The sequence below is a fragment of the Muscardinus avellanarius genome (assembly GCF_963383645.1).
Source record: "Muscardinus avellanarius genome assembly, chromosome: 16".
Taxonomy (NCBI): Eukaryota; Metazoa; Chordata; class Mammalia; order Rodentia; family Gliridae; genus Muscardinus; species Muscardinus avellanarius.
Window position 1 is genome coordinate 69401316 of NC_137802.1, and position 16393 is coordinate 69417708.

The 16393-nt window shown below is 48.6% G+C and overlaps 1 protein-coding gene across 2 annotated transcripts in view; it reads right to left on the reverse strand.

Moving 5' to 3' along the window:
* Nucleotides 1-16393, reverse strand: part of SRP68 (signal recognition particle 68) — a gene marked incomplete at both ends in the record, with an annotated part of 45681 nt that overhangs the window by 16221 nt on the left and 13067 nt on the right. For both annotated transcript variants that reach the window (XM_080714258.1, XM_080714257.1), the window contains 5 exons: nucleotides 10067-10207; nucleotides 11887-11969; nucleotides 12885-12994; nucleotides 13257-13339; nucleotides 14596-14791. In XM_080714258.1, coding sequence (XP_080570384.1) covers nucleotides 10067-10207; nucleotides 11887-11969; nucleotides 12885-12994; nucleotides 13257-13339; nucleotides 14596-14791 — 613 coding nt within the window. The remainder of the gene's footprint in view (nucleotides 1-10066; nucleotides 10208-11886; nucleotides 11970-12884; nucleotides 12995-13256; nucleotides 13340-14595; nucleotides 14792-16393) is intronic.

Sequence of the window (16393 nt, forward strand, 5' to 3'; positions counted from 1 at the left end):
CAAACATGGCCCCATTGGCTCGCTGCAGCCAGGGCAGCGCTGTGCAACGGAACCTCCTGCGATGACAGAAATGCTCTCTCTGGGCAGTGTTCAACGCAGTGGGCGTTAGCCACGTGTGGTACTGAGCACTTGTGATTAATATTAATTTAAATAAAACCTAGTGGGGCGTGGTGGCGCACGCTTGTAATCCCAGTATTTGGGAGGCTGACACAGGAGGATCGCAGGTTCGCAGCCAGCCTCAGCTACTTAGGCCCTCTGCAACTTAGTGAGACCCTGTTTCAAAATAAAGAATACCCCGCGCTTGGGAGGTGGAGACAGGAGGATCGCATAGGTTCAAAGCCAGCCTCGCTGGCTTAAGAGACCTGTTTCCAAATAAAAATATAAAAAAATAGGTGTCTGGGAACATAGCCAGGAGGCAGAAGCATTTCCAGGAACCCCGGTACCACCAAAGTAGTAGTAATAATAATAATAATAATAATAATAATAATAATAATAATAATAAAGAATAAACAGTAGGTCTGGGATATAGCTCAGAGGTAGAATGCTTCGTGGTTCGATCCCCAGTATTGGAAGAAAAAAAGGAGTAAATATCAAGTGGCTGTTGTACTGGATGGTGCAGCTCTGGAGAAAAACACTGGGTAGAACACTGTTAAGCACTTCAAGTTGGCAAAATATTATCATTTAATCAAACTTACTGGCCAAATTTTTCAAGGTACAGTTCCTGTGGAATGGTGCAACTGTGTAAACACTTGACTGCAATAGATGTGTGAATTCCCTTGGCAGCGTTTAAGAAACCAACCGCTCAAGTGCCAGAGCCACAGTATCAGCAGGAGGGGTGACCCTCGGCACCAGTGTGAATGCCACGCCGCCCAACAAGTTTGTCGACACCCTTGGCAGATGGGTGGCGCAGAGTGGCGCAGGCAGAAGACACAGAAGAAAAGACCAGTCGGTGCATGGTGTACACTGGCAACCCCAGTACTTGGGAGGCCGAGACAGGAGGATCCTGGGTTCAAGGACAGCCTCAGCAACTCAGCAAGACCCTGTTTCAATGTAAAAAAAATTAAAGCAAGCAAGCAAACAAGCTGAGGGTATAGCTTAGAAGTAGAGTGGTTCAAAAGAGAAAGAAAGAAAAGAACAAACTTCAGCTGGGCTCGGTGGCGCACGCTTATAATCCCAGCTACGCAGGGGGCCGCAGCAAGAGGGTCACATGTTTGAAGGCCAGCCTGGGCAACTTAGTGAGACCCTGTCTCAAAAGCAAAACTCAATGGTGCTAGGGGTATCGCCGAGTGGCAGAGAAGCCAGGATTCAATCCTCAGGACCACAGAATAAGGAAAACCAAAGGACAGACACGCTGAAGAGCCGCCGACTCCGCGCCCCCTCCCGCGGCGTCTGCAGGGGAGCCTTAATTTCATGTGTTTTCCTTCTGACACCCATGCGGCTCAGTGACTCAGGGCCCGCTCATCGCTCAGGCCGGACCACGGTTCTCCACGCCAGGGCAAAGCATCTCTGGGGAGCAACCCTTTAGTATCTTTAGCTGCTCACATTTTATTCTAGAAGCCACACTTGAGGCCAACATCACTCCTGAAAGGACAATTAAACAAGACACACCTCTCAACATGCAGGGGCAAGACTCCCTCTCACCTCCCAGTGGCCTTCCCCAGCTCACACGGAACTGACAAGGACGGGCTGTCAACAGAGCGGCGAAGTCCCTGCGTAAGAATGTGGAGTCTGGCTGGGCCCTTTCCCCAGATGTGCCTATCACTGAGAAATCTTTTCATTTGTTTATTTGTGTGTGTGCGTGTGTGGTACTGGAAATTGAACCCGGAGGCGCTCTACGGTACTGGGGGTGGAACCCAGGGGCTTTTCTACCTCCGGGCTACACTCCCAGACCTATTTTTTATACTTTATTTTGGAAACAGGGTCTCACTGAGTTGCTGAGAGCCTCACTCAGTAGCCGAGGCCGGCTTTGAACCCGCGCGATCCTCCTGTCTCAGCCTCCCAAGCGCGGGGATTGTAAGTGTGCGCCGCCGCGCCCAGCTGCCCTTTTATATTTTAGACAGGTCTTGCTAAGTGTCTAAGGCTGGCCTTGAACTCGCAATCCTATCTCAGCTGCCCAAGTACTGGAATTGTGGCTGTGTGCCACCATGCCCGGCAACAGAGAAATCTTAAACCCAGAAGTGATGTGTTTCATATTAGTCCCAGCAATTAAATTCTAGATCCCTTCCTCCAAATGTGCAGGATGTGCTGCTATCTGCGGCCTCAGGTTCTTTTCTTGAAGAGCAGCGTTGCCAAACCGACAGGTATGAAGGAAACGCCGCCCCTGTGCGCCCTGCTGCTAGGGACAGATTTCCAAACTGTTTTCACTCGTCTATAGACATTGCTGGGCCGGGCGTGGTGGCGCGCGCGTCATCCCAGCACCTGGGAGGCTGAGACAGGAGGACCGCGGTTCGCGGACAGCCTCAGCTATTTAGTGAGGCCCTCTGCAACTCAGTGAGACCCGGTTTCAAAATAAAGAATTTAAAAAAATAGGGCTGCGGGTGTAGCACGGAGGTAGAATGCCCCTGGGTTCTAGCCCTAGTGCCAAAAAAAAAAAAAAAAAAAAAAAAGTTGCTGGAAGATGGAGGTGTGACTAAGAAACATATACAACAAGTCTAGCCACATTCTCTACCGCACCCAGAGGAGAACTGTGTGGACAGGAACCAAGCCTCAGCCAGCCCAGGGGAGTCAAAGAAAAAAACAACAACAAGAATCTGGTAAGGGAGACAAACCTCTTGAGAACAGTTTCTTTTCCCTCCCTCCCTCCCTCCCTCCCTCCATTCCTTTCCTACTGGCGATGGAACCCAGGGGCATCCAGCTCTGAGCTACACCCCCAGCCCAATTTTATTCTGAAACAGAACCTCACTGTTACTGCACACCGTCTCAAACCTGCGCTCCTCCTACATGGACCGCCATGCCCTTCGCGATGCAGCCACTGGTGACTGCGCAAGCGTAACCAAGCATCAGAGCCAGACAGAAGTAAAGTATAAAGCAAGACGGCACTAGGGACGGAAGCTTAAGGCTCGACTGAAGAGACTGAGGTTTGTTTTTGGTTTTGTTTTTGGTGGTGGTGGGGACTGAACCCAGGGGGGTATTCTACCTCTAAGCTCACCCCCCGCCCGATTTTATTTATTTATTTATTTATTTATTTATTTATTTATTTATTTATCTTTGCAGGTCTGGGGATGGAACCCAAGGGCATTCAACCTCCGAGCTACACCCCCTGCCCTATTTTTTTATTCTTTATTTTGAAACAGGGTCTCACAGAGTTGCGAAAGGTCTCACTAGGTAGCTGAGGCTGTCTGCGAACCACGATCATCCAGTCTCAGTCTCCCAAATGCTGGGATTACAAGCGTGAGCCACCATGCTTGACTTCGATTTTATTTTTTATTTGAAACAAGGTCGCACTAGGTTGATGAGAGTCTCACTACTTGCTGAGGCTGCCCTCCAACCTGCAATACTCCTATCTCAGCCTCCCAAGTACTAGGATTACTGGTACGGGCCACCATGTCCAGCTGAAACTACAGATTTTGAAACTAGATTTTGGCAGCTGGTTAGCTCTCTGTTTAAGTTATTTCAGTCTAATAATTTACCTTCTTGGATTATTTCTTCCTTCTGTGTTTTTTTTTTTTTTTTTTTTTTGTGGTACTGGGGATGGAACACCAGGAACATTCTACCTCCGAGCTATACCCCTAGACCCATTTTTTATTCTTTATTTTGAAACAGGGTCTCAATACGTTGCAGAGGGCCTCACTAGGTAGTTAAGGCTATCCGTGAACCACGATCCTCCTGTTTCAGCTCCCAAGTGCTGGGATTGCAATGTATGCCACCACGCCTGGCCCTTCTATGCTTTTCTTTTTTGTATGTGTGGGTCTGGAATGCAGGGGCATTTGACCTCTGAGTCACACCCTCTGCCATATTTTGTATTTTTATTTTGAAACAGGGTCTCACTAGGTTGCGGAGGGCCTCACTAAGTACCTGAGGCTGGCTGCGAACTGCGATCCTCCTGTCTCAGCCTCCCAAGCGCTGGGATTACAAGCGTGCACCACCATGCCGGCTCCTTGTATGCTTTTCCATAAATGTCACAAATGCTCTATAAATTACTAGGAACTGTGGCACATGCCTTTAATCCCCGTATTTGGGAGACTGAGACAAGTGGATTGCAGATTCGTAGCCAGCCTCAGCAATTCAGCGAGGCTTTCAGCAACTTTGCGAGACCCTATTTCCAAATAAAAAATAAAACGGAGCCAGGCATAGTGACACACGCTTGTAATCTCAGCAGTTGGGAGGTTGAGACAGAGTGATCTTGGTTCGTGGACTGCCTCAGCTACTTAGTGAGGCCCTTTGAACTCAGTGAGACCCAGTTTAAAAAAAATAAAAAAATACAGCTGGGAGTACAGCTCGAAGGTAGAATGCCCCTGGGTCCCATCCCCAGTACTGTGAAATAAAATAATAAAATAATAAAATAAAATAAAATAAATAGGGCTGAGGGTGCAGCTCTGAGGTAGAACATCCCTGGGCTCAACCCCTGGTAACAAAAAAAAACTCCCCCAAACGCTGTGGAAGCGAGTAATAAACTAGGAGTATCACACTCTTACACTCCAGTGCCTGGAGGATGGCAGACAGCACGAGCAGCTAGGATAAACAGCCTGTTTCTAAGCCTAGAGAGCTCCTGGTTCCCAGGACAAAGACTCCACACAACACGGAGGCCTGGCCAGGTGCCACCTTATACCCAGCCACACAGTCTGACAGAGACAAGGGCTACATGGCTCCCTTCAGATTAACCTTCAAGTAGCCAAAGGGCACTTTCCCACATTTAGTAATCCACGGACCATTCAACAGACATTTGATCAGCAACGACGTAAGACACCCAAGGCTTAAGACTTTAACACTGTGCTTAAATTATTTTATGAACTGGCTTGAGTTGGCATATATGTGACATAAGACATTAGCTATTTAATTTCTGGTGGTGCTTGTTGTGTGTGGACTGAACCCAGTGGCATTCTACCTATGAGCATCACCCCAGCCCTATTTAAGTCTTTTTTCTGTTTTTAAATAGGGTCTTGCTAGAGCTGAGCGTGGTGGCGCACGCTTGTAATCCCCGCGCTTGGGAGGCTGAGACAGGAGGATCGCACAGGTTCGAAGCCAGCCTCAGCTACTTAGTGAGGCTCTCAGCAACTTAGTGAGACCGTTTCCAAATAAAATATAAAATAGGTCTGGGAGCATAGCCGGAAGTAGAAAGCCTCTGATTCCATCCCCAGTACCAAAAAAAAAAAGAAGAAAAAAAAAGAAAAAAGGGTCTTGCTAAGTTACCACACACTGGCATTAAATATGCCAGCCTCTTGTCTCAGCCTCCCAAGTACTGGGATTACATGTATGTCCAGCTAGAAATTTAACTTTTTTTTTTTTTTTGCGGTACTGAGGATGGAACCCAGGGGCATTGTACCTCCAAGCTACACCCCCAGCCCTATTTTTTAATTTCTTTATTTATTTATTTTGTGGGCCTGGGGATAGAACCCAGGGGCACTGAACCTCCAAGCTACACCCCCTGGCCTATTTTAATTCTTTATTTTGAAACAGGGTCTCACTAAGTTGCAGAGGGCCTCACTAAGTAGCTGAGGCTGTCCGCGAACCGTGATCCTTGGGGCTCAGCCTAAGGAATGCTGGGATCACAAGCGTGCACCCCCATGCCCAGCTAGTCTCTTTTAATTTTGAAACAGAGTCATTAAATTGCAAAGGGCCTGGCTAAGTACCTGAGGTTGTCCGTGAACCCGTGGTCCTCCTGTTTTAGCCTCCCAAATGCTGGAATCACAAGCCTGCACGACCACGCCCAACAAATTTAACTATTTTTAATGTTAAAACCTTACCAGAGCCGGGCGTGGTGGCGCACGCTTATAATCCCTTGCTTGGGAGGCGGAGACAGGAGGATCGCGCAAGTTCGAAGCCAGACTCGCTGGCTTAAGAGACCCTATTTCAAATTTTAAAAAAGTATAAAATAAGTCTGGGAGTGTAGCCCAGAGTCAGAAGGGTTTCCAGGAATCCCAGTACCACCAAATAAATAAATAAATAAATAAATAAACAAACAAATAAAAATACAACCTTACCAGAAAACCCTGGGGTTACTACACATACCATTTGACCTACATCTTTTCTATTTGCCACAGTAATGGTCTCTAATACTCAGAAGTGACTCTAAAGCATTTGTAAAATCTTTGAAAGCCAGCGACAATTATATACACTTTAACTAGCACTGTATACCTAATAGAAAAACTCAATACTAAAATCACTAATAAGGTAATGTTATATTATAAGCTTGATACCAATAAATTAAACAATTTCCAACAAATTAATAATAAATTTCTTTTCAAAAATAAACCTCACGCAAATAAGGGAAAATAGAGCTGGCTGTGGTGGCACACGCCTGTAATCTGAGTTACTGAGGAGACTAAAGCAAGAAGATCACGGCAAGGCCTGGTGGCGCACTTGTCATCCCAGTACTGGAGAGGCTGAGACAGAAAGGTCACAGGTTCACGGCCAGACAGCGAGGGCGACAGGTCAGAGAGAAGTCAGGGACTCGCCAGCTGCCTGGCTGCACCACCTGCTGGGTCAGTGTGCCCCTCCCTCCCTCCCTGTGAGGCCTTCCACAACTTGGTGAGACCGTTTCAAAATAAAAAATAAGGAGCTGGGCATGGTGGTGCATGCCTGGCATCCCAGTACTTGAGAGGCTGAGAGAGCAGGAAAAGAAGTTCAACACTGGCCTGGACAACTTACTGAGACCCTGTCTTTTTTTTTTTAGTACATGTGCTGCTGAAGCAAGAAACGACCCTGTCTTTAAGTAAAAAACTAAATAAATAAATAAAAAAGGCTGGGGATGTTGCTCAGTTCAATTCTTACTACCAAAGGGACAAACGGTTCCTCAGTCTTTTAGTTTAAGAACAAAATAGCTTTCTGGTACGATTCTAATATTTTGTCCTTTAAACAAATAAAAGGAAAATGAGAGGTAGGCTGGGCGTGGTAGTGCACATCTACAGTCCCAGGACTTGGGAGGCTGAGCTGGGAGGACCGCAGGTTTGAAGCCAGCCTCAGCAATTTAGTGAGACTATCTCAAAATAAAAAATAAAATAGTGGGCTGGGGGTTTAGTTCAGAATGCCACTGGGTTTAATCCCCACTACCAAATACCAAATACCAAAACCAAAAAACAAAGAAGGTAATATGCAGCATAAACTCAACTGCGGACTGCTGCCCGTGCCCAACAGAGCCACTGGAGGACAAGTGGTTGAAAAGTACCGACAATACAAACTCATCACCACGATTCACAAGGCAGTTTGCGTGCCTTGTCCACAAATCAACTGAGGTACAACGGATCATCAGGAAACCTTGGAATTGCCCTGGTCCCTGGACACGCCAGCCGGCAGCTGCTGTCTTTAACGCTGCTCTCGCCCGCATGGAGAGGAGCTCGGGAATGTGCCCCTCATGGGCTTCGCTCCCAGCAGGACCACCAGCTCTCCTCTCTGTGGGGACGCATCCGGCTGTTCACAGCCACCAACAGGCAATTATGTCAGTTAAGCAGCTTCGAGTTCAGCCCTGCATAAACATCACATGGATGCCACACAAAAAGAAGATATTCTGGTTTAACCAGTCTTTCCTGAATAGGACCAGAAATGGTGAGCACTTGGGGCTGGAGAGCGAGGCCCACAGGTCAGAGAGAAGTCAGGGACTGGCCAGCTGCCTCGCGGCACCACCTGCTGGGCCCAGTGTCTGCCTGCCTGCCTGCCTTCTTTCCTTCCTTCCTTCCTTCCTTCCTTCCTTCCTTCCTTCCTTCTTTTTTGATGATACTGGGGCTGGAACCCAGGGGCATTCTACCTGAGCTACATGCCAAGACCGATTGTAATTTATTTATTTTTATGGTACTGGGGATGGAACACAGGGGCATTCTATCTCTGAGCTACACCTCTAGCCCTATTTCTTATTCTTTATTTTGAAACAGTGTCTCACTGAGTTGTGAGGGCCTCACTAAGTAGCTCAGGCTGTCCATGAACCGTGATCCTCCGGTCTCAGCCCCCAAATGCTGTGACTACAAGCGCGTCACTACGCCCAGCTGCCCGGTCCTATTTTTGTTTTCATTTTTAAAACAGGGTCTCACAGCCAAGTGTGGTGGCGCACGCTTGTAATCCCCGCACTGGCTCTCAGCAATTTAGGGAGACTCTGTTTCCAAACAAAGCATAAAATAGGTCTGGGAACATAGCCTGGAGGTAGAAAAGCCCCTGGGTTCCAGCCCCAGTACCACAAAGAAAAAACAACAGGGTCTCACCACTTGCTGAGGCCGTCCTCAAACCTGTGATCCTTCTGTCTCAGCCTCCTAAGCACTGAGATTACAGGCCACCCTGCCTGGCTTATTTCTTACCTTTTTTTTTTTGCGGGTTTGGGGATGGAACCCAGGGGCATTTGACCTCCGAGCTTCACCCGCTGCCCTGTTTTTTATTCTTTATTTTGAAATAGAGTCTCACTAAGTTGCAGAGGGCCTCACTAAGTAGCTGAGGTTGTCCATGAACTGTGATCCTCCGGTCTCAGCCTCCTGAATGCTGGGATTACAAGCGTGTGCCACCATGCCCAGCTATTTTTTTACTTTTTAAACAGGGTTTCACTAATTTGCTGAGGCTGAGTGTGCCCCTTTCTTCAAGCAGCCTCCTACTGCTCCCATTTTTACGTTGATTAATGCCACTGGCCACTCCTTTGCTCTCTAAAGAAAACTCCCTTACTAATTTTGTTTTTGAATAATTTTATTAAGAGGCAACACCCCGACCCCCAGCAGCATGAAGGTAAATTTTTGCTTTGTGAGAAATGAGCACCAAAAAGCACATCATCAGCTCTCAGGGACAAGCTCCAGACGCGCAGAAGACTCAGGGACAACCTCCAGACGCGCAGAAGACCCAGGGACAACCTCCAGACGCGCACAGAAGACTCAGGGACAACCTCCAGACGCGCAGAAGACCCAGGGACAACCTCCAGACGCGCACAGAAGACCCAGGGACAACCTCCAGACGCGCAGAAGACCCAGGGACAACCTCCAGACGCGCAGAAGACCCAGGGACAACCTCCAGACGCGCAGAAGACCCAGGGACAACCTCCAGACGCGCAGAAGACTCAGGGACAACCTCCAGACGCGTAGAAGACTCAGGGACAACCTCCAGACGCGCAGAAGACTCAGGGACAACCTCCAGATGCGCAGAAGACCCGGGGACAACCTCCAGACGCGCGCAGAAGACTCGGGGACAACCTCCAGACGCGCAGAAGACTCGGGGACAACCTCCAGACGCGCAGAAGACTCGGGGACAACCTCCAGACGCGCGCAGAAGACTCAGGGACAAGCTCCAGACGCGCAGAAGACTCAGGGACAAGCTCCAGACGCGCGCAGAAGACTCGGGGACAACCTCCAGACGCGCGCAGAAGACTCAGGGACAAGCTCCAGACGCGCGCAGAAGACTCAGGGACAAGCTCCAGACGCGCAGAAGACTCGGGGACAAGCTCCAGACGCGCAGAAGACTCGGGGACAACCTCCAGACGCGCAGAAGACTCAGGGACAAGCTCCAGACGCGCAGAAGACTCAGGGACAACCTCCAGACGCGCAGAAGACTCAGGGACAACCTCCAGACGCGCAGAAGACTCAGGGACAGCCTCCAGACGCGCGCAGAAGACTCGGGGACAACCTCCAGACGCGCAGAAGACTCAGGGACAAGCTCCAGACGCGCAGAAGACTCAGGGACAACCTCCAGACGCGCAGAAGACTCAGGGACAGCCTCCAGACGCGCACAGAAGACTCGGGGACAACCTCCAGACGCGCGCAGAAGACTCAGGGACAAGCTCCAGACGCGCAGAAGACTCAGGGACAACCTCCAGACGCGCAGAAGACTCAGGGACAACCTCCAGACGCGCAGAAGACCCAGGGACAACCTCCAGACACGCAGAAGACCCAGGGACAGCCTCCAGACGCGCACAGAAAAAAGCACAAGGGGAGCACGGCCGCCTTACCTGGGCAATGGCTGCTTCGTTATCCGCCAACCCCAGTAGAAAGATCCTCACTTTGTCGATCTTCACGGGCACCGTCCGCCCTCTCCACTCCACCTCACTCATGGTGGCTGCCTGCTTGGCCCGGGTCTGCGTGATCAACGCCTGGAAAGCAGCCATCAAAAGCCAAGAGCTGTTTGACTCAGGAAGTCCAGGCAAGAGGGTCACAAGTTTGAGAGCAGTCTGGGCAAATTAGGGAAACCTTGTCTCAAAATAAAAAAGAAAGGGGCTGAAATATAGCTCAGCGGTAAGTTGCTTCTGGACTCAATCCCCAGGACAGAGGTAAAAGTTTTGACTATGGATATAAGTGGCAGGTGAAAACAGAAGATATTATTTGTCTCTTTCTAAAACCAACGTATTAGGCCGGGCGTGGTGGCGCACGCTTGTAATCCCCGCGCTTGGGAGGCGGAGACAGGAGGATCGCGCAGGTTCGAAGCCAGTGGCGCTGGCATAAGAGACCCTGTTTCAAAAATATAAAATAGGTCTGGGAGTGTAGCCTGGAGGAGGAAAGGCTTCCAGGAACCTCAGTACCACCAAAAAATAAAAAAATAAAACCCACGTATTATACTCCTTATAGATCATACAAAATCTCTATTTGTTTTAAATTCTCCCTTGATGGCACATATCTTAGTTTACGGAAAGTCAAATACTGTTTCCTAAATATTGTACAGTTCTTACTTTTTCTATGAATCTATATTACTTGCATAAAAAATGAATGTAAGGCTGGGCGTGGTGGCACACGCTTGTAATCCCCATGCTTGGGAGGCAGAGACAGGAGGATCGCGCAGGTTCGAAGCCAGCCGCGTGCGCTGGCTTAGGAGACCCTGTTTCCAAATAAAAATGTAAAAATAGGTCTGGGAGTGTAGCCCGGAGATAGAAGGGCTTCCAGGAACCCCAGTACCACCAAAAAAAAAAAAAAAAAAAGAAAAGAAAATGAATGTAATAAGGTTTAAAAAGTCTACTATTAAGCTGGACACGGTGGCATATGCCTGTAACCCCAGTACTTGGGAGGCTGAGACAGGATGATCACAGGTTTGATACCAGTCTCAGAAACTTTTCGAGCCCTTAGTAACTTAGTAAAACCCTGTTTCAAAATAAAAAACAAAAAGCTGAGCATGGTGGCAGCAAGCTTGTAATCCCAGCATTTGAGAGTCTAAGATCAGAGGATCCGGGTTCACAGCCAGCCTCAGCTACTTAGTGAGGCCTTTGCAACTCAGTGAGACCGTGTTTCAAAGTAAAGTATAAAAAAATAGGGCTGGGGGTGTCACTCGGAGATAGAATGCCTCTGGGTTCCAACCCCAGTACCCCCCCACACAACAAAGTGCTGGAGTGTAGTTCAGGGGTAAAATATCCCTGGATTCAATCCCTAGTACCACCAAAAAAAAAAAAAAAAAAAAAAAAGAGAGAGAAAAATTCAGCAGGGCATGGTGGTTCATGCCTATAATCTTAATACCTGCCTGCAAGGCTAAGATGGTTCAGGGCTAGCCTCAGTGACTTAGCAAGGGTCTCAGCAACTTAGTGAGACCCTGCTTCAAAATAAAAATAAAAACAGGGCTGAGGATATAGCTTAGAGGGAGAATGCCCCTGGATTCAATCCCCAGTAACGCGTGCGTGCACATACACTTAGATACTTAAAGCAGTAAGTCAAGCAGTTTTTTTGTTAAAAATAGATATAAACATGCATATATTAGTGGCAAATTTCCTTTGGGGATGGAATTATGATTTACTTCTTCTGAACTTTTTCCAAACCAAAGTTTTTCACAAAAAAGCACATGCTCAATTACCTCCAGTTTTTCAGCCAGCAGACCCTCAGTGCCCCCAGACCTCAATCTCATCTGCATGAGTTCATTGATGGCTGACTGGTCACCTGAGAGAGGCAGAGACAGAGAGAGGAGGTGATCTTTAGGCTTGTCTGTTTTCTTGAGAACTGCTCTTTCCAGCTGGGACTCCCCTCCACAAGCACATTCAGTGAGTCTACAGCACAGTCTATTCTCTGAAGACAAGTCCTTTACAAAGAATGAAGCTGGCCAGCCAGTGAGAACACTGTAATGGCAGCTGCATGTCATCACATACAAACCCACAGTATACAGTATCAAGAGGAAACCCTAAAAAGCCAGGCGTGGCGGCGCACGCTTGTCATCCCAGCATTCGGGAGGCTGAGACAGGAGGATCGCGGTTCGTGGCCAGCCTCAGCTACTTAGCGAGGCCCTCTGCAACTCAGTGAGACCCGGTTTCAAAATAAAGAATAAAAAATAGGGCTGGGGTGGAGCTCGAAAGTAGAAAGAATGCCCCTGGGTTCCATCCCTAGTACCACCAAAAAAAAAAAAAAAAAAAAAAAAAAAAAAAAAAAAAAGGGTGAACCCTGAAGTAAGCTACAGGTTGTGAGAAGTTAGGAGGCGTCGAGGTAGGGTCATGAAGTGTAACCAGCGTGCCTCTCTGAGGTGCTGATGCCGGGGAGACTCTGCCTGTGTGGGGCCAGGAGCAAAGAGAAAATCTCTGTAACTTCCTCTCAACTTTGCTATGAACCTAAAACTACTCTAGAAAAATAAAAAATGACCTTGGCTGCAGACTCTGACTGCTAGGGGAGTACTGGAGATGGCAGGATGGAAGCAGGGCAAAGGACTGCCTCTACGATGCTGAGCGGGGATCACGTCGACGCTCTACCTTGACATCAGTCGACACTCAGGCCAAGGGTGGTGCAGGGAAGAAAGCTAAATACTCTAGACGAACGCCCAGCCAGCCGCCTGGCAATGCCAGGTGCGCTGTCTGTGCTCCTGCTCACCGATGTTGTAAGCGCAGTAGCGGATGTTGGGCGAGATCTCTTCCACGCGCTGGTTATACAGCACAGCTTGCTCCTCCGTGAAAGCACTGGCGAGCTTCTCGTAGATAGTTCTGCAAGTAAAAAGAAGTCAGGTTTTACAGCAGCCTATTTTAGGAAAATAAACTCATGGATGCATAGCTCACACCAAACACAGCCCTTTGGTTGTTCCACCAACAACCTGAACCGCCATGCTCCGGGAATAAGAGAGGAACCCACATTAATATGGGGGGAAACTGCCCTGATTGTAAAGAAAAAAGCTATTAGATGGTCTTGAGTCTGAAAATGACTGTCTATCCGTAAAGCTGGCCGCAGCCTTCGGACCAGAGGACTTACTTGCATTTATTAAAAGCCTCAATAGCGGCTTTCCATTCCTGGTGTTCAAAGCGCAGCATTCCCGAGAGATAAGCTGTGTAAGCCTATAGAAGAGTGGAGAAAGAAGAACTGCTTTAAAGCCAAAGAACTGGCGCTCCGGTCCTAACAGTGCTATCAAGAGCATGGAGACATTCGTGTTAGTTTTGAAAGAAAAATCCCCAGCCAGAAACAATGGCTCATGACTGAAACCTAGTACTTGAAAGGTGGAGACAAGACTAACACAGGTTCAAGTCCAGCCTCAGCAACTCAGAGATCCAGTTTCAAAATAAAGAATAAGCCAGGCGTGGTAGTGCACGCTTATTATCCCAGCTTTTGGGAGGCCGAGACAGGAGGATCGTGGTTCGCAAACAGCCTCAACTACTTAGTGAGGCCCTTTGCAACTCAGTGAGACCCTGTTTCAAAATAAAGATTTTTTTTTTTTCTTTTTTGCAGTACTGGGGATGGAACCCAGGGCCTCACTGAGTAGCTGAGGCTGGCTGTGAACCGCGATCCTCTCATCTCAGTCTCCCAAATGCTGGGATTACAAGCGTGCGCCACCACGCCCGGCTTGTTTGGAAAATTTGAGACATGGTCTTACTAAATTTCTGGGGCAGATAAATTGCTCAAGCTTGCTATCCTCCTGTCTCTGCCTCCTGAAAATCTGGGATTATAGGTATACACCACCTGACTGCTGAATGTGGCCTAGCTATATTCAACTTTTCTTTTTTCATACTTGGTATTGAACCCAGAGACATTCTACCTTCGAGCTAAACCCCAGCCTGATTTTATTTTTTATTTGGAAATAGAGTCTCACACATTGCTGAGAGCCACACAAAGTTGCCGAGGCTGGCTCTGAACCTTCAATCCTCCTGTCTCAGCCTCTCAAGTACTGGGATTACAAGCGTGCTCTATCACACTTTGTATTCAACTCTGTGTGTGGTGTGTGTGTGTGTGTGTGTGTGTGTGTGTGTGTGTGTGTGGTGCTGGGGATGGAACCCAGGGGCATTCTACTTCCGAGCTATACCCCCCAGCCCTATTTTATTTTTACTGTGAAACAGTCTCACTACTTGCTGAGGCTGTCCTCCAACCTGGGATGCTCCTGTCTCAGCCTCCCAAGTACTGGGATTACAGGGGTGCGCCACCATGCCTGGCTGAACATGGTTTTAAAAGGCGAAGTAAGTCCGGTGTGGTGGCACAGGTAAAATTCAGAAAGTTTTCTTCCTCTCCTATCTACTTACACTGTAAGAAACTCTGTTCTGTTTGATAGCTTTTTAAGTCACGTCTCAATCTGCAGCACAAAGCTGGCTGTTAAGACAGTCACCTGCGCCTCCAGCTTGGTCTTGGCGTCCACTCGACTGCTCTCACACAGGCGCTCCAGCTCCTCCGCATGCTTCACGGCCTTGCGCAGGCGCGACAGCAAGTGAAAGCGTTTCCGGGGCTCGGTGTTGGCTTCCTGTTTGAGCTGCATGGCATAGCTCCAGGCTCTTTCAGCGTCCATCAGAACCAGCAGCAGGTATCTAGACAGGAGAGGGGGAGAGCTGAACAGCGGCCAGGCGCACGGGGCTCCCACGCTCTGGGCGCCATCGCCACATTCCCCGCTTTCCCTACCTCTGACCCGACTCAGGCTCCACCTCGTGGAAAGAAATCCACCCAGGTTTCTTTCTGTCAACTGCAATCCTCTCGTCTCAGTCTCCCAAATGCTGAGGTTACAAGCGTGCGCCACCCACCCGGCTTCTTACTAGACACCTCATGAAACAGCTCCCACCAGCCAGGCACAGTGGCACACGCCTGCAATCCCAGTGATTCGGGAGGCAGAGGCAAGAGGACTGCAGGTTTGAGGCCAGCCCCAGCTGCTTACTGAGGCCCTCTACAACTAAGCGAGTCCCTGCGTCTCAGTGAGCTGTGGAAGGGCTGGGGTGTAGCTTGGAGGTAGAATGCCCCTGGGTTCAATCCCCAGTACCGAAAAAAAGGGGGCGCTGGGGAAGGGAAGGCCTCTACCACTGGCAAACGCAGAATCTTCACCTCTCTTTCTAAATTCTATCAAACAGAGCAGTCTAGGCACCTGACACGGCTTTATCTTTGAACTGACACCTCCTTTATCCCAAGCCAGTTAGAAATCAAGTCCCTAGCCGGGCGTGGTGGTGCACACTTGCAATCCCAGCATTTGGGAGGCTGAGACTGGAGGATCGTGGGTCACAGACAGCCTCAGCTACTTAGTGAGGCCCTCTGCAACTCGTGAGACTCAGTTTCAAGATAAAGAATAAAAATAGGACAGGGGGTGGAGCTTGGAGGTCGAACGCCCCTGGGTTCCATCCCCAGACCTGCAAAAAAAAAAAAAAAAATCCCTAAGAGGACGTATACTCAGGTAATGATGAAAGGATGAACACGGCTCCAGGGAACAGGCCGGCATCCCAGTGCCTCATTTACTAGCTGTGTGACTTTGAGTAAGGTACTAACTTTCCTGTGTGTCTTTCTCCCGTGCAGTAATACACACAAGACACTTAGGCCACACCTGGAACCTCTTTTTCTCTTTTTTTGGTGGTACTAGGTATTAAGCCCTGGGGCATTTTACCTATGAGCTACACCTCCAGCCCTATTTTTAACTTTTCGTTTTGAAACAGGGTCTCACTAAGTTTTGAAGGGCCTCACTAAATAGCTGAGGCTGGCCTCAAACCTGTGATCCTCCTGTCTCAGCCTCCCAAGTACTGGGATTACAGGCATATGTCATCACACTGGCTCCCAGCCTTATTTTTTATTCTTTATTTTGAAACACAGTCTCACTGAATTGCAGAGGGCCTCACTAAGTAGCTGAGGCTGTCCATGAACCACAATCCTCCCGTCTCAGCCTCCTGAATGCTGGGATTACAAGCGTGTGCCACCACGCCTGGCTTTTATTCTTTATTTTGAAACAGGGTCTCACTAAGTTGTGGAGGGCCTTACTAGCTGAGGATGGTCATGAACCTGTGATCCTCCTGTCTCAGCCTCCCAAGTACTAGGATTACAAGTATGAGTTACCACGCCAGCTTGAACTGGAACCTCGTAAGTGCTCTTTTTTTTCTTTTTTTCTTTTCTTTTTTTTTTTTTGTGGTACTGGGGGTGGAACCCAGAGGCTTTCTACT